Source organism: Octodon degus, unplaced genomic scaffold (assembly GCF_000260255.1).
Source record: "Octodon degus isolate 3935 unplaced genomic scaffold, OctDeg1.0 scaffold00008, whole genome shotgun sequence".
Lineage (NCBI taxonomy): Eukaryota > Metazoa > Chordata > Mammalia > Rodentia > Octodontidae > Octodon > Octodon degus.
Window position 1 is genome coordinate 18,410,318 of NW_004524584.1, and position 22,568 is coordinate 18,432,885.

The 22,568-nt window shown below is 51.9% G+C and overlaps 1 protein-coding gene across 1 annotated transcript; it reads left to right on the top strand.

The window, feature by feature from the left end:
- The first annotated feature begins 66 nt into the window (after positions 1-66).
- Positions 67-18,355, top strand: Trip13 (thyroid hormone receptor interactor 13). The gene is made up of 13 exons (XM_004625179.2): positions 67-190; positions 897-1,062; positions 4,046-4,175; positions 5,807-5,862; positions 6,526-6,616; positions 8,336-8,408; positions 10,912-10,975; positions 11,521-11,607; positions 11,815-11,921; positions 13,790-13,943; positions 16,504-16,616; positions 17,282-17,351; positions 18,180-18,355. The coding sequence occupies exons 1-13, from the start codon at positions 99-101 to the stop codon at positions 18,273-18,275; spliced, it is 1,299 nt and encodes a 432-aa protein (XP_004625236.2). The 5' UTR covers positions 67-98; the 3' UTR covers positions 18,276-18,355.
- The last annotated feature ends 4,213 nt before the right edge of the window (positions 18,356-22,568 follow it).

The following is a 22,568-nucleotide window of genomic DNA, read 5'->3' on the forward strand; positions in this document are numbered from 1 at the left end:
TGGCGCCGAGCGGAGTTGCCCGGCGGGTCTGTAAGGGCGGTGTCCGAGCTCCAGCCGGTCCCGGCGGTTCCCGGGGCGGCGGCGGCGGCGGCGGCGACATGGACGAGGCCGTGGGCGACCTGAAGCAAGCGCTGCCCAGTGTGGCAGAGGCGCCCGCGGTGCACGTGGAGGTACTGCAGCGCGGCGGCAGGTGAGCGGCGGGGGCCGGGATCCGGACCCCGGGATTCCTTCCCGGCCGAGGCCGACCGCGAGCAGAGTCAGGCGGGAGGCCCGGCGTTAGGGTTGAGCTTAGGGTTAGGAGGGTCGCTGGCCTCAAAAGTGGGATTGGAGGAGCGGAGCGGGCTGGGGGGATCTGCACTTGGGAATCGCAGGGCTGGCTTCCTGTGATCCCGCAGCTCTGGCTGACTAATGGCAGCCCGTGTCCCAATGACTAAACACTGAATGTGTGACTTCATCGTCACCTTAGCCAAAGATAGCAAAAAGCCTAGCGTCCAGGCTTTCCAGCGGGATCGCAGGGCAGCTTGTGGAGGGTGCAGAGCTGGTGGTGGAACCGCAGGCCCAGGTGGTCCCAAGGTTGGATCCTTAGGTAGGCTCATGATCTGCTTGTCCTTAGCTCATATTTTTTTGTGTGTATGGTTTCAACTTATTTTTCATTATTTTTTTAATATTGTATCTTTTTTTAATGTATTTAGTGCAGGATCTACAGAGTCTCACTATACAGATCAGACTCATAGTGATCCTCCTGTTTTCGGCCTCACCAGTGATGGAACCTGGTCCCTGAGTCCACCTAAGCAGGCACTTTAGTCCGTTGAGCCATCTGGCCGGCCCTTGGTTTCAATTTAAAGAATTACTTTTTAAAAAACAAACTTAGATCGTTTGTATTTTGTTTTTTCCAGCACAGCGAAAAAAGAAGACATAAAATTGAGTGTTCAAAAGTTGCTCAACAGGCATAATATTGTGTTTGGCGATTACTCATGGACGGAGTTTGATGATCCTTTTCTGACCAGAAATGTACAGTCTGTGTCTATTGTTGATACAGACCTAAAGCTTAAAGACCCTCAGGTAATTTACTGATTTGAGGTACATTGGATGACTGTTCACCGGAGCTGGTATCATGACTGTCACTGCTTGAAAAATGTGTTTATTATTTGCTTATCTGTTGGTTTGGCTGTAGACAAGTTCTGGCTCTGTGGCCCAGAGCTGGGTGCTGGCATAAGACTATCCCCAGGTGTCAGGATGCTCTGAGTGGAACAGAGGGAAGACTGGAACCTTGGAGTTGGAATGCAGCATGCAGAGCAATGGGCTGAGGGGCCGGGGAGGTGGCTCAGTGGAATAAGCACTTCCCTGGCTGGGGCAAGGGCCTGAGTTCAATCCCTGGTTCCGCAAAAAAAAAAGACAGTAATGGGCTGTGTTGTAGCGTGGCAGGAAGTATGGAGGTTAAGAGGCGAGATGGGCTCCCTCTCTGGAAGCTCTTTGTTGGGTGCCTTGTGTGCACGGACTGTATGCCCTGCCATCTTACTGAGCCCATGTGTGGAAGTTGGGGTCTTTGAGAACTGGGTGCATGGGGACCATTCTGCTCCGTCATAAGAATGACCAAAAAGGTGCCCTGAGGAAAGAGCCACACTCAGCACTGTGTGAATTATAGGGTCGCTTGCCTGTAATCCCGGCACTCAGAAGGCTGAGGCAGGAGGATTGTTATGAATTCGAGAGCAGGCTGAGCTGCTTAGCTGTCCCAGAAAGATCAAAAAACCTAGTGGGCTTGGCACTGAAGTTTTGCTTATGACATGCACTTTTCATCTTTAAAGACTGCAGCATAGTAAGAGTTGGTGCCATCATCCTTGGTTTTGGCAAACCTGAGTTGAAAGGAAAAGCCCTCCAGGTTAGCACAGTCTTACTGGGGGGCTTAGGGCTGGCCATGGAAAGTTTCAATAATTTTTTTTTTTTTTTTTTTGCGGTACCAGGGATTGAACTCAGGACCTTGTGCTTGCCAGGCAAGCACTTACTCCACTGAGCTATCTCAGCACTTACTCCACTGAGCTATCTCCCCAGCCTGATAATCTTTTGACTGTAGATTCACACAAATGTTTGTTGCGTGTTGTTAGCACCAATAATGTGAAGCATCTTGCCACCATTTACCAACCAGAGATGGGCTAAACAAATCTGATACATGTATGTTAAAGAAGATATAGCCACTAAAAGAAGCTAGGTTTCTGTCTGCTGGTGTAAGTATGTTTCCAAGCTATTAAGAGGAAAAAGGCACAGTAGAAGGCTGCATGTGTTCTCAGTCACCATCATTCTGCCAGTCTGCTTCGACACCTTAATTTTGCCATTGGATCATGGTCAAGCAGTCTATCCAACAAAAGTATTCAAATCTCTGAAATCCTGTGCTTGAAATTTTTGGACATCAATTAAAGAAACCAACTAAGTTATGTGACATCATGTGTACATAGGCCACCTGTCTATTCTGTCACATCAAGCCTCTTCCTTTGATGGCTACTTTAGTCACCCCATTGGAAACCAAATACCCTATAACTTAAAAAAATCTTTTTCAACTTGCAACCCAAGTTTGTTTTTTTCTACTGTTCCTTGTCTCTTCATGCATTAACTTCAAAGCAATCCTGACCACAATCTGGCACCTACAAAGTTCTCATAAAACATTCAGACATAGTCATTTTTCATCCTGTCAACTTAGGATCCAGTCACAGGAAAAAACAACAACAGTCATTTGAACAGAAAATAGGCGGTATATTAACTAAACCTGAAAATTCAAATAAGGATTAGCTGGTACAAAAGAATGTGTAGTAGTATCCGTGATAGCAGATATAATGTTATGTAAATTATATGTGGGAACCACTAGCTTTCAGGGAACATGGTTTGCTTCAAAGTTTGTGTGTTCAAATTTTGGTTACCTTCTTTCAGTCATGCTGGTATTTTCTGGTTCATGAGATAACAGGTAGTTTTGTACTAAGTCCTAAGTATCTGTGGCAGACCTGGTGGGTATCTGTTTCTGAGTCCCACCGGGTCCTGTTGGCAACACGTAGGCAAGAGTGGGGTGCTGACACTCACTAGATTTTGGGGACGTGTAGGGAATAAACAGGCATCACCCTGCGTGGGATTGAGCGGACCTCCGAGCAGGCTTGCTGTTGCCGAGCGAAGGGAGGAGTTGGCATCCCACATCACTGTTGCTGAGATGAGAAAAGTGGGGTACCCCTTTGGCCTGGCCCCCATCTCTTGCTGCCTTAGTGGTGTTAAGTTGGTGGGGGCTCAGTAGGCCCTGATGTTCTCCGGTAAGAGGGGGGTGGGTTTATTCTATACATAATTACATCCGTAGCTGTGAAGGCAAATTATATTTAAAAAAATGGGATCATTTTTTAGTACCAGCAAGTTATGGAGGGCTTGGAAACACCAACAGGTTGGGGATAGGTCAGATGGAGACAAGAGCCAACCCAGTTAGCTCCAAGTGGACAAAAATCTGAAATAATCATACCAATGAAAGGGATCTTTAGTGTTAGCTCATACCCCAACTGTATCTCAATCTATAGTGTTACAAGTAAGTGATTAAATTAACTAAATGGGAGCGGGAAAACAAAAGTGCCTTATAGGACATTTTCAAATTATGTAGGTCTCCTTCACAAGGTAGCACCTCACTCCCGCACCAGTCCTCAGGTGTGGACTTCACTATCCTGCTTCCAAGCAGTTAACTGTGGGAAGCGAATTTCCCAGTATCTCACAGCCTGCCTGTAACCACGTTATGAAGGCTAAAGTCATCAGTTGTGCTGTGTGTATCATGTACTGCCGATCCAAGGTAAGGAGAGGCCCTTCACCTCTGGTGCAGTCAGGATCTTGGTCTAATTTTGAGAGAAAGATAATCAACTACAAAAAAGAAATGGGAAACTACAAGGCATGCCTGACAAATATGGTCACTGGTAACTCCTTTTTAGCATATGAATCAACCATATTTTGGGGCTTTAACGTCTAATTAGCTAGAATTGAAAAGAGATATTTTGAGGTGCGTCACTTCACTTGCTTTCCCTCTTGTTGACAGCCCATCGATTTGAGTGCCTCCACCGTGGCTCTGCACATCTTCCAGCTGAATGAAGAGGGCCCCAGCAGTGAGAATCTGGAGGAGGAGACAGAAAACATAATTGCGGCAAATCACTGGGTTCTGCCTGCAGGTATGGGGCAGACAGGTTGCAGGGCCAGTGAGATGGGGCAGAGTCAGAAGGTTGTCCCCTCTTAGGTTTGCCAAGTCAGTTCACCGAGGAGGCTCTGTCTGGCGTGGCTCTAGGTTGTTTTATCTTTTATGAGAAGAAAAGTGTATTGCTGTTAGCTTCCTGTTATCATAGCAAGTACTTGGGATGATCCTGTGGTAGATGCCTTGCTTGGCTGCCTGTTGCTGCCTGCCAGTGTATCCTGACAGAACACATGGCAGAGATAGATTTGCTTCATAGCTGGGCAGGGAGGACAGCAAGGGACCCATGTCTCACTATGCCTGTGAGGCTATAGCCCATGACCTAAGACCTTCTGCTTGGCCGGCCAAGTTGGTGCCAAGTTGAGGACAAATCTTTAGCACATGGGTCTTTTGGGGACAATCCAGATCCAAATACAGCAGCTTCAGCAGGAAGTGGAGCCTTCTGTGATGAGTATCATACCCATGCAGACCCCTTAGAGGTGGTGGCCTACGGAGAGTGCGGAGCTGGCCTTATGACTGAGCTGTTCTCTGTTCTCTCCTGCCCTGTTTTGCTCTATTGTGTTTTGTTTTAAAAGTATTTTTTTTTTAACTTTATTTATTTATTTATTTTTAACATTTAGTGTGTGTGTGTATGTGTGGCCAGCTCAGCCCACCAGGGGGCGGGGCTAGCTGGCATGTGGTGCTGGGGGATTGAACCGTGGTCCCTGTGCTTTGCCAAGCTTGTTCCAAGTAGGTGCTTTAGACCACTAAGCCATCTCTCCAGCCCCTGTGTTTTGTTTTGTTTCCTTGTTTTGTGTTTTTTTGGGGGGGGCAATCCTGGAGATTAAAAGCACATAAGGCTTTTACAACAAGCTACATTCCCAGCCATGCTTTTCTTTTTTTCTTTCTTCCTTTTTTTTTTTTGGTTTTTTGAAACACAATCTTACTATCTACTGTAGGCTGGCTTTGAACTCACTGTGTAGTCCAGGCTGGCCTTGAACTTGCAGTGATCCTTTTGCCTTAGCCTCCCAAGTGCTGAGATTACCAGTGTGCCACCATGTCTAGCTTCTAGCTATAGGATACACTCAAGAATAAAGTACGGGTACACTGGATGCACTTTATTCATTTATTGGAGACTGGGTCTCCCTATGTTACTGAGGTCACTAAGCTGGGCTTGAACTTTGACCTTCCTGCTTAGGCCTTCTGCGGCACTGGAATGGGATGCCCAGGCACTGCAGTGCCCATCTCCTGCTCTCGCTCCCTGCTTCCTCGGGGGCTTTGCTGATGGCTCTAGCTGGCGGAGGCTGGGCTAATTCTGCTGTCAGGCTTCAGGTCTGCTGTCCTAACAGCTAGACTCAGCTGCCACATGGGGAGAGCTCTGTAAAGGCACAGGTCTAGGGCAGAAAATTGCGCATAAGAAGGAGGTGTAAAAAACTACTCCATGTAATTATTTGTCAAAAGTCACATGACTATCATTTATTTACACCTTTAATTTTAAGAAACATTAAAATTAGAAGAGGGACGCACAGGCTGTGTCAGAACCCCCGTTTGCCCAGTGGGTGCCGGGAGACCTGCCGTGTGAGCGTGATACTGCCTCCCTGACAGAATGGCTCTGCTTTTCTCCCTTCCTCGTAGCTGAGTTCCATGGGCTTTGGGACAGCCTCGTGTATGACGTGGAAGTCAAAGCACATGTAAGTTGCCCACGGTTCTTTTCAGTGTCCTGTTACTTGAAGGAGAATAGGTCTCATGCTTTCTGGTACCTTCAAGCCCCTTAACTCAGCAGTCTCTGGCACTTCAGTGTACCAGCAGCCCGTGTCCTGGACACGTCTGTCATGTTGCCCCAGCACACGTCTGGTCTCTGGGAAGGAAGGTGTGGGACTGGCTGGTGAAGACAGTCTTGCTGTTCTTTTAGCCTTCTGGGCTTTAGGCCACAAAGGGGGACGTAGAGGGAGAGCCACGGGCAGGCCCAGACGAGGACCTCTGTTTTTCTCCCCAGGAATGCCCTGGAGACTGCCCTCAGCCTCCTGGCTGCTCTCCCAATCCTGACCGGCACTCAGTGTGTGTGCTGTGGTGCAGCGTTCTGGAGGAAGCGCTGCTCTCTTCCTGGGAGCCCCACAATGGTAGCATTTTAAGCGAAAGCAAACATTTTGTTTCTCTTACTGTGTGATAGTAATAGCCAGCAGTCATCCTCTTGCCTCTTTAAGATGTCTTCTAAAATGAGAGCCCAGAAAATAGTCCCTGAGTGCGTGGCAGTGACGTCCCTCTGGAGTGGCCTTCTGTCCTGCCCTGTCCCTTAGGAGCAGTCCCTCTGGCATAGTCCTGGGTGTCTTCACCTGCTGTTTTTCCTCGACCAGCTCCTTGACTACGTGATGACGACCCTGCTGTTCGCAGACAAGAACGTGGACAGCAACCTCATCACCTGGAACCGTGTGGTGCTTCTGCACGGTGAGACCAAACAGGTGGCATGAAATTGAGCTTTTCCTTCTGTCTGTTTTCCTGCGAGGAGCTCCAGTGCTGTTTTCTGCAGGAGCCAGCGTTGTCTTGGAATGTGCTTTTCTGTGATGCTGATCTGCCTTACAGGCCTTGGCCCTTGATTTTCCTTTGACAGCCAGCTGATTTCTGCCCTGTGACCTTTTCTGTTAAATACCTTTACTAACTGATGGAAATCCTTTAGGTAGATTTGTGTTTTTGTGCTGTATTCCTGACCCTTCTTTAGTGGGAGTAGACTGCAAAAGCCACATTTTAAAAGAAATTTAGTCAGATTTGCTCTGAAGAAAACATGGTTGGTTTGCCTTTGTTTTCATGTCACTGAGTAGAGAAGAGACAGAGGCTGAGATCAGGAAAGTGCCCACCTTACAGCAAGGCAGGGGTTCCGGGTAATTAGCCTCTGTCGGCAGAGTGAGATTGCAGGATTGTTCCCGGCATGGCATCCTTACAACAGGGACAGGGGACAGCCAAGGAGATTTTCATTAGGGCAAAGAATTGTTTGCAATCAGGTGCACATTTCCACTTTGTTACTGCAAGTGCTTGTGGAGCGGCAGTCAGGCATGTCTGCTCTAGCAGTGCGCTCGCTTTTCCCTGTGGGGTACCTCAGCTTCCGCAAGCCCTCTGGGGTCTGACGGGGCAGGGAGTGTAGGGGAAGAGCCTGGTCTTAGCAGCTGTTCTGTGAGCTTGCCATTACTGCAGCAAGCCCTGAGAAAGTTGGCTTACCAGGACAAAGGAGTTCTTTTTTTTTTTTTTTTTTTAATTTTTATTTATTTATTTATTTATTTATTTATTGTGTGTGTGTGTGTGGCCAGCTCAGCCCACCAGAGGGCGGGGCTGGCTGGCATGTGGTGCTGGGGGATCGAACCGTGGTCCCTGTGCTTTGCTTAGCTTAGCTTGTTCTAAGTAGGTGATTTAGACCACTGAGCCATCTCACCAGCCCAAGGAGTTCTGCTGGCTTGGTCTCAGAGGTTTCAGTCCATGGCAGGTGGGTTCCACTGCTTGTGGGTTTGCGGTAGCATGGCAGAAGTGTGTAGTAGACAAGAGTCACTGTCACAGCCAAGAACCAAGAGTAACAGGAAAGAACCAGTCCCACACAGCTTCATGAGCCTGCTCCTGAAGAGCCTGCTCCTCACAGTTCACCTTGGGGGCATTGCTGACCTGCGCCGTAGCACTGCCTGTCTGACAGCACTGGGTGCCACCCATCTGCAGCTAGAGATGGGGGCACTGCAGCTTGTAGCAGCAGCTCTGATCTAGTGCTTGGCAGTGACGTCCCTCTGGAGTGGCCTTCTGTCCTGCTCTGTCTCTTAGGAGCAAGTGGTATCCTGCACTCATTCCTTATGAAGATCTCTCTGGCCTTCAAAAGGTATCTAGGTAGGTGGGTTTCGTAGAGGAATTGGGATGAGGACAGTGTCACCAGGCTGTAGAGCAGAAAACTGCTGCCTCCCCAGATGCAGAGCTGGACTGTGGGCCAGGAAGTAGTATGCTGGGAGAGGGGGCATAATACAAGAGTTCAAGTTAGGAAGAGACAGGGCTTTCTAAAGCATAGTGATAACACCTAAGAGCCTCTAAGCTCCTCACAGTATCTACTGTAAGAGCAATAGCTTCTAACGCTTCCATATTTTATATCATGGATCAGCAGCTACTGCTGTTCAGACCTTTGCGTGGCTCTTGTTACAGGTCCTCCGGGAACTGGGAAGACATCCCTGTGTAAGGCCTTAGCCCAGAAGCTGACCATCAGACTGTCCAGCAGGTAACCAGTGATGGAGACGATAGTATGGCAATGGGACTTGAGATTTGTGGAACTTTGGCTTTCGATTGCTTTGCACAACAGTGGGCTCCTTTCTACCTAGTGCGGTCTTGAGTTTGATCTCAGACTTTATAGAGCCTTGGTCTTGGCAGCCTTTGACCTCCTAGTGGTGTCCAGGTGCGCTGACGAGGGTGGCGTGTGTCGGGCGGCCCGTCCCGTGCATGACAGCCTTGGTGGTGCACTGGGCTCCACTGGACGAGGGTCGCTGGTCTCTCTTTGGACCGTCTGCCCTTCCTTGAGTTCTGAGTCTTGAGGTTTTGGTTTTCATCATTTGGGGAGGTCATTGGTGGTTACTCTTCCCCCAGTTCCCGTCCCTCCTTGTCCCCTGGGATCTGTTTACTGGCATGTGAAGCCCCCCCAGCTTGTCCCACGAGCCACTGATGAACTTTTCATTTTTATGGCATATCTGTTTCACTTTGAACAGTGTGTGTTGCTGAATCTTCAAGTTATTTTTCTGTAGTGTCTAATGTGCTTTTAATTCCATTCAGTGACATTTTTGTTTCTGGTAGGATGTTTCTCAGATTCCATTTGATTCTTTTTGTTCCTTTCTGCCTTCCTTGTATGTAAAGTCTGTGTTGAGTTGATAGTAGCTCGTTAATGTTCTGGCCTGTCGCCTGTGTCGTAGCTTTCTGTCTGTGTTTCTGCTAACTGGCTTATGTCTCTGCTTTGGGGTCACATTTTTCTGCTTCTTGGTATTCAGGGACTTTTACTTGAATGCTAAAGATGGTGGTTTGAAGTGTCTGGATGTCACGTCTTCTGCCGTCTGTGGGCCTTGTTTCTGTGCTCCACAAGCCAGGGGCTAGGGTGAGTCTTGTCTTCAGACAGAAGGGAGCCTTGCTGGGGTCCGCGTGGAGCACCTGGAAGGAGGACTCTGTTCTCTGCGTTGGCTGTGAAGCTCTTCCCAGCCTGAGACGCTCATAGTTGTACCGAACCTTGTCCAGCGCTAGGTTCTCCTGCTCACCTGCCTTTGGATTTGGCAGAGACACAGGGTCCCCTGCTGCTTTCTGGGGCGGTTTCCCCGTGTCCTTCCTTGGAGCTCTGCCCCATAGCACCCCCGCTGAGTCCGTCTTCTGAGCCGGCCTGTTACTCAGCTCAGCAGACGTGCGAGCCAGACCCCTGCACACAGCCAGTGCACTGGCTCCTCTCTGCCATGTCCCTTGCTGCTCATCGACTGGTCCTGACCAGATGCAGCTTCTGCCTTATCGTTATCTGATTTTCTCATCAGAGGCTGACGGTAAATCTAGAGCTGACAGCAGTATGGAGGGGACATCTAGATCTACTGTTATATATCTATTTATTTCTTTTCAAAAAGCCTTGTATTTTTCACATAAAGAGATGGCTTTATTTTTATCTTTATGCTTAGTAACTTGACTTTTCTTTTGACTTATCGAAATGTATCTGTTTTAAAAATCTCTAGGGGCAATTTCCTAAAACATCAGAGGAAAGACAAATACAACCTTTTTTCAATTATAAGACCCTGGAAATACATATTTAATGCTTGGAAATGGCAAAAAGAAATCTGTGTTTGTTTTTTAATGTGTTTGGTATAGGATCTCACTACACAGCTCCGACTCTCAGCAATCCTCCCGTTTTCAGCCTCCCCAGCACTAGGATTGCAGGTGTGCGCCACCATGCCCCGACTCAGTAGCCGGCTTAGCGCTCCCAGGGCCAGGGCCTGCGCTGCATGTTGTGCAGGAGATTGAACCCCGTCTCTGCGCTTGCCTGAGCAGGCACTTAATCGGTTGAGTTATCTCGCCGGCCTGAAGTCTTTGTTTTTTATCCTATTAAACAATTGATGTTTTCAGTTAATTTTGTTTAATACTCAGCCCAGTCCTTTTTTCACCGCCCCTTGGTGAATGGCAGCTGCGACCTGTCTTTGTCTTGGTTTTGAATGCAATGCCAGGGACACAGTCTTAGTGGATTCCTGCTAGGACTTGTGTCTGCTCTCGCTTGGTCCTGTTTCCTGTTTGGCTGGTCCTGGGGCTGCATGTGCAGGCCCTCACCCTCACCCTAGTGACAGCGGGCCTGCAGTGGAGTCCCCAGGTGTCAGTGGCCTTCCCTGTGCCTGTGCCCCAGGGCTCTGGTCTGCACTGTCACTTTCAGCATTTCATGGCAGGAGGAAAGAGGATGCTGAGCTGCCACAATCCCTTTATGCTTCAGCATTTTTTGTTGTTTTTTATATTGTTACTGGTGATTCTTTTTAAATATGAGAGAATTTTTACTTTTTAATTCAAACAGCTGTGGGAAAACTTTGCTATAACCTAGAACTACTATTGTCTCTTGTTAGGTTTCTCACAGTTACTGAAGGCAGCGCGTGCCAGGGTCCTTTGGGGATTGATCACGACTTACTGTTCCAGGAGTTTTCAGCAGAGGCACAGTGCCTGCCTTTGAGAACAGCCTGGGTTATCTTGTGAAGCAGTGTTCTTACCCATTTTTATCATTGTAGGTACCGGTATGGCCAGTTAGTTGAAATAAACAGCCACAGCCTCTTTTCCAAGTGGTTTTCAGAAGTAAGTGTCAAATGTTGTTATGTCTGGACTGTCAGAGAGGGAGTTGGAAAGACAGTGTTCTGTGTACGGGGTGGATGCTCTGAACACAGAAGGTTGCAGAAGTGAGTGAAATGGGAAGGTGAGGGGGCCGACTGCTCGAGAGGAGCTCTAGAGCCGACAGTGAGCAGCCAGCAGACCCCGCGTGCTTGCTCACGGGGACTGGCAACTGCAGGACCCAGCAGGGAATGTTGTACATGCCCTCTCCTCTGGAGCAGAGTACCCAAGGCATCTTGTATCACTTTGTCCCTGTGGTGAGTGTCCAGGCTGGGCATGGGCATCTGGGGACAGGAGCACCTAAAGGGGCTGCATGCCAGTGGCCGGAGGTTCTAGCTCCTGGTCGTTGGGTTCACGCAGCCAGGTGAGCATCTGGGCTGACCTCACAGACCAGCAAACCCAGGGGATTTTCTAAGGACCTTGTGGGACCCACTGGGGTACAGACCACAGTGGTACCCACAGTACTTCAGCATATGGACTGCGGGTCGGCACTGAGGAGTGTTTTATTGCAGAGTGGCAAACTGGTGACTAGGATGTTCCAGAAGATTCAAGACTTGATCGATGACAAGGACGCGCTGGTGTTCGTGCTGATCGATGAGGTGGGTACCTGCATGTAGTCAGCCTGTGACTGAAGTCTCCCTTGCTGTTGCTGCCCCTCACTCAGTCCTGCCGCTCCCTGCTTTCTGCTGCAGGACCCCTTTCCTGACACCCTGGGCACTGCTCCCACCAGCAATGCCCACTCTGTCCCTGTGGCTGCTCGTGAGGGGCCAGGCACTGATCTCTTTGACCTGTCGCTCTGCTCACAGGTAGAGAGTCTCACAGCTGCTCGTAATGCTTGCCGGTCAGGTGCAGAGCCATCGGATGCCATCCGTGTGGTCAATGCTGTCTTAACCCAAATTGACCAGATTAAAAGGTAAGGCTGTGAGGGGCAGCAACAAAATTCACTTGGCTCTGAGTATTGACCGTCTCCCTGCTGCAGTAAATTCTATAAATGTAAAATAGGACGTGGGCATAGTACACTTTACGCAGTGCAGGAATGCATAAGATAAAATATAGACCACGCTATATCAAGTGTTAGTGTCAGCACCACTAGTGTTGATCAGGGTTGACGCTGCTGTCCTCTTGCCCTGCTGGTCCAGGGCCAAGAGTACTGTGTGGTCACATTTCACATTTGCACCGTCCTGTTCTATGGGTCTGGGGCCTGCTCTCTGTATACTAGAGATGAGCGGGTTTCTCAGGGTGGTTATTGCTAACCCCAGGGATGGACAGCACAGGTAGAATCCCAGCTGCTTCTGTGTACCCTCGTGCGGCTGCTGACATGCACTCTTGTGCTATTGTGCCCAAGTCAACTTCTGCCTCCCGGGACCAGAGCATCACTCTGGAGCCAGCCTGTGCAGTGGGGGAATGGACTGGCCTGCTAAGCGATATTTTCTGCCGGCCATCGCTGTGTGTAGGGGAGAGCACCTGCAGCCTCCTGTAGAGGAGCTATGGGGGATCCCCTGCACCACACTCTCCTGCCTCACTCGCCTCCTGCCCCTCAGCCAACCTGTGCATGGCTGAGTCCTCTAACCCCACTCTCCTGGTCAGCTCCTGCCACCGTGCTCCCCCATCTCGGGGTGCCTCCCACATTCTGTCTGCAGCCTCTCCACATGCATGTCTGTCCTGTGTCCCCACTCCCATGTGGCTCAAGACTGAGTGGGTGAGTCTCTGCCACAGACCAGACATCGTGCCAGACACTCCCGAGCCACTCATTGCCCCCAGAACCGCACCTGTCTACCTCCAGCACAGTGGCGGCCTCATCATGTACTCACCCATGTCCCCATCACACTGATGCCTTTGCCACATACCTGCTTAAGCCAGAAGAGCATTGCTCTATCTTTGTCTTCCTTGTCCCATCAGTAATGATACGGGCTTAGGAGGGAGGGGGGCATGCCTGCCCCTGGGCCCTGTCCAGGTAGCTGTCCCACCGCTACTGGCCCCATGTACTCCTGGCTCCGTGTCATCTGACTGCGCTGCCCAACGGCTCTCAGGCCCAGCCCTGACCTCTGCACCCTGCCCTCTCTGCCCTGGGCCCCTGACTGCGAGTCAGTAGCGGGAGGACCTCAGCCCTGCTCTCCTGTAGAGGGACTGTCTCTCCCTGGGGGTGCTCCCTTCAGAGCTTCCTATGTACCGCAGGCCCAGGAGGACCAGGTAGTGATGTCCTCTGCATTCAGGCCACCCGGGTCTATAGAGCACCTTGTTCCCAGCCTGCTGGCTCATCTCAGCCATAGGGGACATTGGCCAGCTGAACAATGATGGTGGCTGTCTGTGGAGTTCAGAAGTGGGAGGGGATAAATCAGTGCCACAGTGTCCAGGTGAGGAGCTGTGTGATCTGCTCAGGCCAGCGTAGAGGTGGGAGCCAGGGTTGTAGTAGACTTGGGGCCCAGGACACTGCCCAAGGCCGAGGTCTGCCTCAGGATTGGAGGAGGTGAGGAAGTAAGCCAGCAGAGAGCAAGGCAAGCTTCCCGAGAGGCAGAGGAGTGGCCACAACAAGCCCCCTGGGAGAGTTGCAGCCAGGAGAGCCCCATGGGCAACACTGGGGTCAGACAGGGCCATGGAGAGCCTTGCAGCCCTTGTGGAAGGTGGCTTTGACACAGAGCACAGCCACCTGAATGAGGCAGCTGAGCCTCACTCCCCAGAGCCTTCCACAGGCCGTTCCTTCTATCCCTTTCCACAGACAGAGTGGCACATGTTAGTCCCCCAGGCTCATGGTGCCTGTGTCCTTGTCCCTCGGCCACACAGGCATTCCAATGTGGTAATTCTGACTACCTCCAACATCACGGAGAAGATCGACGTGGCCTTCGTGGACAGAGCTGACATCAAGCAGTATATTGGGCCGCCCTCAGCAGCAGCCATCTTCAAGATTTACCTCTCGTGTGTGGAGGAGCTGATGAAGGTACCTTCTCGTCTCCTGTCTGCTGGCTTTCTGATGTGTTCTTAGTTAATGGGCACAGCTTACAGTAAACTGGTTGCATTATAGAAAAGACATCTGTAACATGAGTGTTAACCATCCTAAGTTGAAAGCTGTAGTTTTATGGCATGTGACAGGTGACTCTTCATCCAAGTCATGGCCGCTTAGTACCTGTGGTTCTGGCTCAGTGTGAGCATCAGTTTTCATCAGCTGCAGGGCTGAGTGGGTTAGTGAGTGGGCTATGGTCGGCCAGCTGGGTACAGCTTGGTTCTGCGTCACCACACCCTTTCGGCCTGCACAGCCCGTGCCCTTGGCCCATGTGGCCTTACCTAGAGAGGAGACACAGTAGCAGGCTGAACCAACAGGACCATAAGCAGTATGATAAAAAACTGGGAGAGTGCAAAGTTTTTAAAAAATTGTTAGAGGGGACCAGGGCATAGCTTGGCTCAGTGGCATAAGTGCCTGCCTGGTAAGCACAAGGTCTCGAGTTCATTCCCTGGTACCACAAAAAAAAAAAAAAAAAAAAAATCATTATAGTAAAGGACATATTGCTAGGCCGGGGATTTAGCTCAATGGCACAGTGCCTTCTTGGCAAGCATGAGGCTGTGAGTTCAATTCCTGGTTTCACCCTTCTCCAAAAAAAAGGACATATATTACTGTGAATCCTTCTCAGAATATTTCCCCCCACTTCAAACACACTCACCCCGTAGCAGATGCAGAAGTCCTCCTTGGTGTCTTTAGTTGCACCATTGTCACTACCTCCATGTCCTGAATCTATTCAGCCATCTGTCTTTCTTGGTCATTTTGATGTTGGGGAAGAGCCAGGTGCACACAGTGCTGCATCTGGAAGTGAAGCAGCCGAGGGCACACGTCCTCCATGTTTTTATTTGCCACCCGGCAGCAGCTGTCCATGTATTTCTCCTCAAGACTCATGAAAGAGTGAGAGTCCATTCCAGAGCAGTGGGGGAAGTGTGTTCAAACCAAGAGGGAACATTTTGCAGGTATCAGTGGCAGTGTGTCTTTTAATGTAATAAGTGTTTCTCAACTTCATACGTTTCCACGGGCTTGAACCCCTGGTGCTGTGTTCCATGCTGCCTGGCCTAGTCACAGGTATGTGAAACATTTGCCAGATAGTTGGATTAGACCTCACTCGTAGGACTGTCTCCTGAGCGTCATAGTTCACAGGCTGTCCTCCGGCTGTAGGTTGTAGCTCTTGCTGTCTAGCTGTAGGACATAGTTTACTGGCTGTTGCCTACTGAAGGTTGTACTTCACAGGCATTCCTCCAATGTCCTGTGCCACAGGAGCCTGCCTTGTGCCCTGTATTTAGGGAGCCTGGGCAGTGAGCAGGAAAACAGGAATGAGGATTTCACCAGCAGTTGTAGTGTCATTGCCACAGACTGGCAGGGTGGGTGTGACACTGAAAGGCAGGCCTCACTGCCCTTTCCGAGGCAGGCATGGCCTAAGAGAATGTAGGACTTGCCAAAGGTGGTGGCCGGCACTGTCCTGAAGGGCATCTGGCACCTGTGGGCATGCACTAGAAGATATCCATGACCCAAGGGGTGTGCTGGGCATGACTTTTCTGCCCAGGAGCCCGGTGTCCTATGAGGAACCTGGTGGGATCAAGCCCATCTCTGTATTTTGGTGTGGCCTTTAGCCCTTGTGGTGTGGCCTGCCATCTTAAGCATGCTGATTGGTGATTTTGTGTAGTTAGCTCAGGTGAGGTGTCTTGGGACACAGGGCTGAGAGTGTAAGGTAGTTAGGTAGTTCAGGTGGTTTACTGAGTGTCAAGGCATTCAGAGGTGGTAGCTGACCTGTGGCTGGTCTTGTTGGCTGTGGGGAGTGACTGGGGGCTGGTCTTTTTAGGAGCCCATGATCTGTGCTGAGTTTCATATGGCCTATGGGGCTAGAAATGTCCCTGCAAGACACAGCAAGTGGGGGTCGCAAGGCCACCGGGAACCCAGCGTGTTGTTCATCGTGAGCCCCAAATACAAACCTGCTTAACCACCGTGGCCCTCGACAGACCACCTGTCCTGGTTCCCAGTGAGGGACATTTCACTTGGAGCTCGGTTCTGTGACTTCTTTGTGCTGCCCTGAGGTTTAGTTCAGCTGCTTGGTGCGGCATTGACACACAGACAGCTCCTCTATGATGGGAGGTGCTGGGACCCAGTTCCCCGCCTTCCATTCTGCAGACCCAGTCGCATCTTAAAAAACCCAGGATGTATCTTTGAAAGGCAGTCAAGGTCCTGAGTCCTAGCGTGGGCCCTGAGGGTTGGAATCCAGCTTGAACTGAGATAACAGACTGGACTCGATACCTCCCAGTCCTCTCAGTCATGACGTGCAGAAATTGGAGAGTGCTGCCGAGTGCCACGACAGGCTTCGGTGTCTGTTTTTGCCTCTGCAGGGAGGCAAGCAAAAACATGAGTGGACCTCCTGATAGCTGTGCACTTGAGTAGCGGCTGCCCACACTTCTGCAAGGCACATAACTCATGCCTGTCCGAGTGCTGGCCCACAAGGACTCTGCTCACCACCTGCCTCTGTCCCCAGTGCCAGATCATATACCCTCGGCAGCAGCTGCTGACCCTTCGAGAGCTGGAGATGATTGGCTTCGTTGAGAACAATGTGTCCCGGCTGAGTCTCCTCCTGAGTGAAATCTCAAGGTGCGAATGAGTCGACCTCTTGTTGTCACCAAGCAAACCCATTTGTTGGGGTTCCCTGGGGAGCCAGGGAGGGCCCTGGAGGTGAGCTCCAAAGGCAGCAAGGCATGGAGTGTGTGAGAAACGAGAGTGTCTGTGCACACAGGCCCTGTGACGTGGCCCTGGAGCAGTGGTGATGGTGGGAGGAGGGCAAATGAGCAGTGTGGCAGGACCTCACAGGACAGTGAGAGTGTGTGCAGGAGGGGGAGGCCATGGGACTGCCAGTGGTGACTATCTGAGGTGGGCTGGGTGCCGGGGTGGCCCAGAGAGCCTTGGGCTTCTGGCTAGAGCTTGAACTTCAGTCTGGAGCTGTGGAAGATCTCAGCAAAAGGAGAGCATGAAGGACACAGTGCTCCTGAGGAGACTCCAGTTGGTTAAGACAAGAACAGTCACAGTTCTGCAGAATTGGGTGGGGCCAGCATACTCCTTTGGGGACTGGCCAGCATGCCCTCACACCCTGGCCTCTGTTCCTAGGGTGGCGTGTGTTCCCGGTCCTCAGCAGTGCCCTTCAGTGTCAGGGTGTTTTAGGGACTCCTCAGCCCACCTGTAGGCTCATGTTTCACAGAAAGAACAAAGTGGTTCAGAAACACATTTTCATGTGAGTGACAACCCTGTTTCCACTCTTGCAGGAAGAGCGAGGGTCTCAGTGGCCGGGTCCTGAGGAAACTCCCATTTCTGGCTCATGCGCTCTTCGTCCAGGTGAGTCCGAATCCACAGTTGTCCTCCATCTCCACTCTGTCTGTCCACAACCTCGACCTTGCACTGATTCTAAGATGACAGGATCAGGGCTGGGGATATAGCTCAGTGGCACAGTACCTTCCTGGCCAGTGTGAGGCTGACAGCTCAATTCTTCATACCAAAAAATAAGATGACAGGCTCCTCAGGCAGGGAGCCCACTCTTGACACTGGCAGGAGCAAAGTTTGGTCTTGAGGAGACAGGAGAGGTCTGTGCCTCCATAGCACTGGCCCTTGAATGTGGACTCTGTCTCAGGCAGTGGCCTGGAGTCACTCTCCTCAGGTGGCCCTTCAGCCAGGAGGTGTTCCCCTTTCCTCTCCCAAGCAGCTGGTTACAGGGGGCCCTGTGGTCTGGCAGAACAGATATGCTGGTGTCTGAGAGAAGCAAATGCACGTGGGAACTGTTCTTTGTAATCTGAGTCACATGGTGCCTCTGGTCAGCAGGAGCCTTGTGCTCGGCGCCCGGGTGATGTAGGCCCTTGGGGAAGGTTCAAGAGTGATAGGCCTACAGCCCCAAGTCCGTTCCCAGCAGCTCCTGTTCTTGGCAGGTTGGCAGCTGACCCCAGTGCTTACCTGCCTGCTCCAGCATCTATTTCTAGCTTGTAGAAAATGGGATCACTTTTGTGTGTCCTGTGTGGCCTGAGCAGAGTCCTGGGTTTGTTCAGCCTGTATCCTGGGGTGGTCAGGCCTGGTGCTGTGTAACCAAGGATTGCTGGCTGCACTTTGCTCCTGGGATGGTTGCTGTTAGGTGGCACTGCATGGCCACCCAGTGATGACTGTGTATTCTTCCAGGCCCCCACCATCACTGTCGAGGGCTTCCTCCAGGCCCTGTCTCGGGCAGTGGACAAGCAGTTTGAAGAGAAGAAGAAGCTATCGACCTGTGACTGACCTGGCTCCTGGTTTCCGTGGCAGACTTGCAGGCAACACCACCGGCCCCCAGCTCCAAGCTGCAGATCCCTCGGCAGAACTGCAAGCCAGAGGCAGGCAGAACTGCAGGCCAGAGGCAGGCGGTGCTTGGCTGCCAGAGGGCTGTGTTTCTGTTATCTAGAATGCGTCCTGGAAGGCAAGCAGCTGGGCCTTCTCAGTGTTTCTAAAAGGACAGCACTAATTGTGCTCCTCTGTGTTTATTCCCATCCCCTTCCAGCCAGTCACACACAGGGTTTGTTTAAAATAAAGGGAATCAGTGTGTCTGTTACAGAAAGAAGAGAAACATGGTCACCCTAAATAAGCCTGTGACCACAGCATTAAAGGATGGCCTCACTCTCGACTGGAAGGAAGCAAGGAAGAAAAACCAGTCCTCATGTCCCAGAAACTGAAGAAAAAGTCTAGTTTTCCCTGGACTCGGAAACAGGCAGGTGCTTTCAGGCAGCAGTGGGTGGGGCTCAGGCGGCGCTGTGCGTCTGCCTGTGGCTCTGCTGTTTGGTGGCAGCGTTCCTGCCCAGTGCGGATCCACAGCGGCAGGAGTAAAGTAAGGGGCTTGATGATGGGTGCATTTCGCAGAATATTATGTTTTACTTTTCTCTCATGCAAAAATAAATTTCATATTAGTGCTTTGTACATGAAGTCCACTTTTTAAAGAATGTAACCTGTGGTCAGAGAACATTTTTAAGTAATTAAATCATTTTCAGACTTTTTGATTCCAGTCTCTCAAATAGGTGAATTTTACTAAAAGTCACTGAGGCTCCCTCAGCATGAGGTATACATGTGCTGCGAGAACTCTGACTTGTCTGCAGGAGCCACGCAGGGCCAGGGAGCTGAACCACCAGCTAGGGGCTGGTGAGGCACCCCGCCCCGTGTGCTGGCTGGACTAATTGATGGCTTGGCGCCATTGCAGCACTGGGAAGCTGAGCCTGGTCCTGGTGGTCACGGGAGGCTGGCTGGGTGGGGTGGGCCTGGTCCTTACCTACAGGGAAGTGGGAGAACCCAGTGCCTCCGCCTCCACTCCAGGAGTTGATTTGCATTTGTAGAGCCTGGTGGCCTGGACCCCAAGTCCTTTAAAATGGCTAGAAGGGGAGGCAGGAACCTAGAAAACATGTAGAACCCCCTTGGAGAATAAAGGCAGAAATGGGTCAAGCTGGGGACACTGCCTGGAGGTGTAGATGAGATGCAGAGGTCAGTGCACCAGGCTCCTGATGCAGATTCTAGCTCTGAGCTATGGTCATGTGGTCCCTGCCAGATACCCTAGTCAACCTTGCTGAACTGGGTCAGCCTACCCTTGTTTCCCTGAAAATAAGACCTAACTGGAAAACAATGAGCCCTGAAAACCAGAGCTGAGAATTGCCTGCCCCAATCAGCCTGCCTTTGCCTGTGGCTCTGTCTGCAATCATTTGCATAAGTTTTGTCTGGTTTTCTAGTTGTTGATGGCATTGAGGAAAATCCAGCCTCTGCTTCCCATGGCTGGTAGAAGCCCCACATGGACTCTTATTCTAGGAAGGTGGCAGTTTGTCCTGTGCCTTCCCCTGACAGTTCTCGAGTGAGCCTCCTGATGGACAGGGTGCTGGCCAGCAGCCCCAGGGCTTCTTCCTTTATGGGGTGGACTGACCTCCCATGAGCCAGGAGGACTGAAGCCTCTCCTGGACACCAGCAGAGGCTCAGTCAAGACTTTCCTGCTGGACTGGTCCACGGGCCAGCGAATGAGGCAGCACCTGTGTGAGAGCTGTCACAGGATGCCGTGACGCCAGGCCACAGCTTTCTGGATAAAGTTGCCAGACACAGCCACGAGGAGCCTGCCTGCCAGCGCTTCTGCATGGACTCAGTGGTCACTGCGTCCTTTTAAGGAGAAGCCTGCTGGAACCCAGGTTTAACCAGTCCCGGCAGCAAGTGGCCAACACCTGGGTCAGGACAGCTGGCTGGCCAGGCCCTGGTATGTTGGACATTGCAGCTGCACCTTGCTCAGCTGGGCCCTCTCTGGTGGGTGACTGGTGGCCTCCTGTGTCCTGTGGCCTGAGCATAGCCCCTGTTGGCAGGGCTGGCAGGCCAGGGTCCACAGAGGAAGCACTCAAGTCACTCACCGAGGCTGCTTCCTTGGCAGCGTTTCCCTTCGGAAGCCTTTTTGATGGGGTCATCTGCCCTGTCCCTGGCCAGTTCTCCAGGCTGTCCATTCTTGGGGCTGAGCTTGGTCTCTAGTGTCCACTCTGTTGAACCCCGGAACCAGGAGAACTGTCCTACAAGGGCCTCAAGAACTCTGCTGTCCGCTCCTTGTTGCCAAGGGACCAACTTCTCAGACCCTGACGTGGGGTCCCAAGGTGATGATTTCTGCCAAGCCAGACTAGGTTTTTTAAAACACAGCCCTTACAGGGTTATTGCATATGTACTTCTAGGGACACTCCCTCCTCATCCACGCTGCTGTGATCTTAGGCCTTGCCCCCTCATTCCTGGTGCCTCTTCCTCCTCACCACCAGGATCTGTCTTCCACCTCACTATGCAGGCTTCTGGCCCATACAGGGCCGGCCACCCCTGGCCTGCAGTCTTCTCTGGGTACTAGTGGGAGACACTCATGTCCCCAGGACGGGCCCTGTGCCGAGCCTGGCCTTAGCCTTGGGTGCTGAAGGAAGTGAGATGGCTGCTGGGGGAGGGGCTGCATCCAAGTGAGATGGGGCATGGGGGGGGGGGCACAGGACCTTCAGGGCAGGGTGGACCCCTAGTGCCCATGTGTGACCCAAGGACCAGAGCACACTGAAACGAGGGCCACCTGGGGCCTGGATACTGCCAGTCAGTGGCTGGTCTTCCCAAGCCTGTCATCCAGTGTGGTACCCTGAAAGAAGGTCTGAGAGCCCTGGTGAGGGGACCTGGAGTCGGCCCAAAGTGGGTAAGGACCTCATGTTCCCAGTTCCCTGGTGTGAAAGTGCTTAGGCCAGGTTGGGCCTGGGGTCAGAAGGTTCAACAAGAGAACCAGACATGGGGCTAGAGACTCAGGCAAGTGGGTGAGGCCCCAGCTTGTGGACATGACAGCTGACCCCTGGATGGGCCTGCTAGCCTGTGGATGTGACTGATGCATCCGTGTCAGCCCACTAGGGGGCGGCACCTTCCTGTGTGATGGGATGGACCAGGCCGTGTGGTGGCCCCAGGGTTGGAGGATTTGCTAGGCCAAGGTTGCAGTGGTTCCCACAGTGACTACACACACACACACACACACACACACACACACACACACACACACACACACTGTGGGTGTTTGCAGGGGAGAGAAAGGGAGAATCAAGGTCGAGGTTGCAGCTGCCTGGCAGACTGGGTGCTTTCTGGCCTTGTGGTGGGGTAGGGCATTCTCTGAAATTCAGGGTGGGCTGCTTGGGGTCAGGTGGCCTTGAGCTGAGGCCAACTTCCTCAGGAAGGTGATCAGCCACCCAGACTGCCCCCTAACCCCATGCTGCAGCAGGAGCTGCCACCCCCAAACACATCTCCATGTCACTGTGCAGACCCCACAGCAGCCACGGGGTGGCAAGGGGCCCAGGGAGCAGAGTCTCCTGTAGGACACCCCTCCCTGGCTGCCTCTTCTCCCACCACAGGCCACAGGGTGTGGGTGGCAGTGCAACAACAGGGCCTCCTGCAGAGTGAGAACAGCCTTAGGGAGCTGCTGAGCCCATGGCCACTCTCCAGGACTCCTGGCCAGGAGCAGCCACAGTTGTGTCCCCGCACCCTGGAGGAGTGGAAGCTGCAGCCCTCTCCACATCTCTGCCTCCTGCAGAGCCAGCTGGTGGGGAGAGAGAAGCCACCGCTCTGAGTCAAGCACTACTCCCATCTCCAAGCAGGATCTGAATGTTTCCCCTGCTTCCGCTAGGATGTGTGAGTTCAGCAGTCCAGGGCTGGGCCTGAGCCTACACTTGGGTTCAGTACCCTAACCCAGCCCTAGGGGAGGCCCTGACCTGCCTGGCCTCCAGGCCTGGGGCTGGTGCCTCTGGGACTTCCTCCCCCTTCCCACCTTTCTTTCCTTCTTTCCTCCCTCAAGGGCTCCTACAGAGGAAGGAGGCTGCCAGGGGATGCTGCAGGAGCCAAGAGCTCATTCTAGGGCATCCATCAGGACAGCCAGTGCCCCTATGCACGGCCCTCGGATCCTAAGGGTGTTGACACAGGTCTCTCCCTCCTGTGTTGCCTGTGTCACTTACTACAGAAGCCGTCCATCTCTTTCACATGAGTATCTCATTTGTGACTGGAAGCCTGTCCCTCATCACCTTGATGGAATTG

Coding starts and splice junctions, on each gene's coding strand:
- Trip13 (XM_004625179.2), top strand. CDS start 99: ATGGACGAGGCCGTGGGCGACCTGAAGCAAGCGCTGCCCAGTGTGGCA. Junction 8,409..10,911: donor ACCATCAGACTGTCCAGCAG/GTAACCAGTGAT, acceptor TTATCATTGTAG/GTACCGGTATGGCCAGTTAG. Junction 13,944..16,503: donor GTGTGGAGGAGCTGATGAAG/GTACCTTCTCGT, acceptor CTCTGTCCCCAG/TGCCAGATCATATACCCTCG.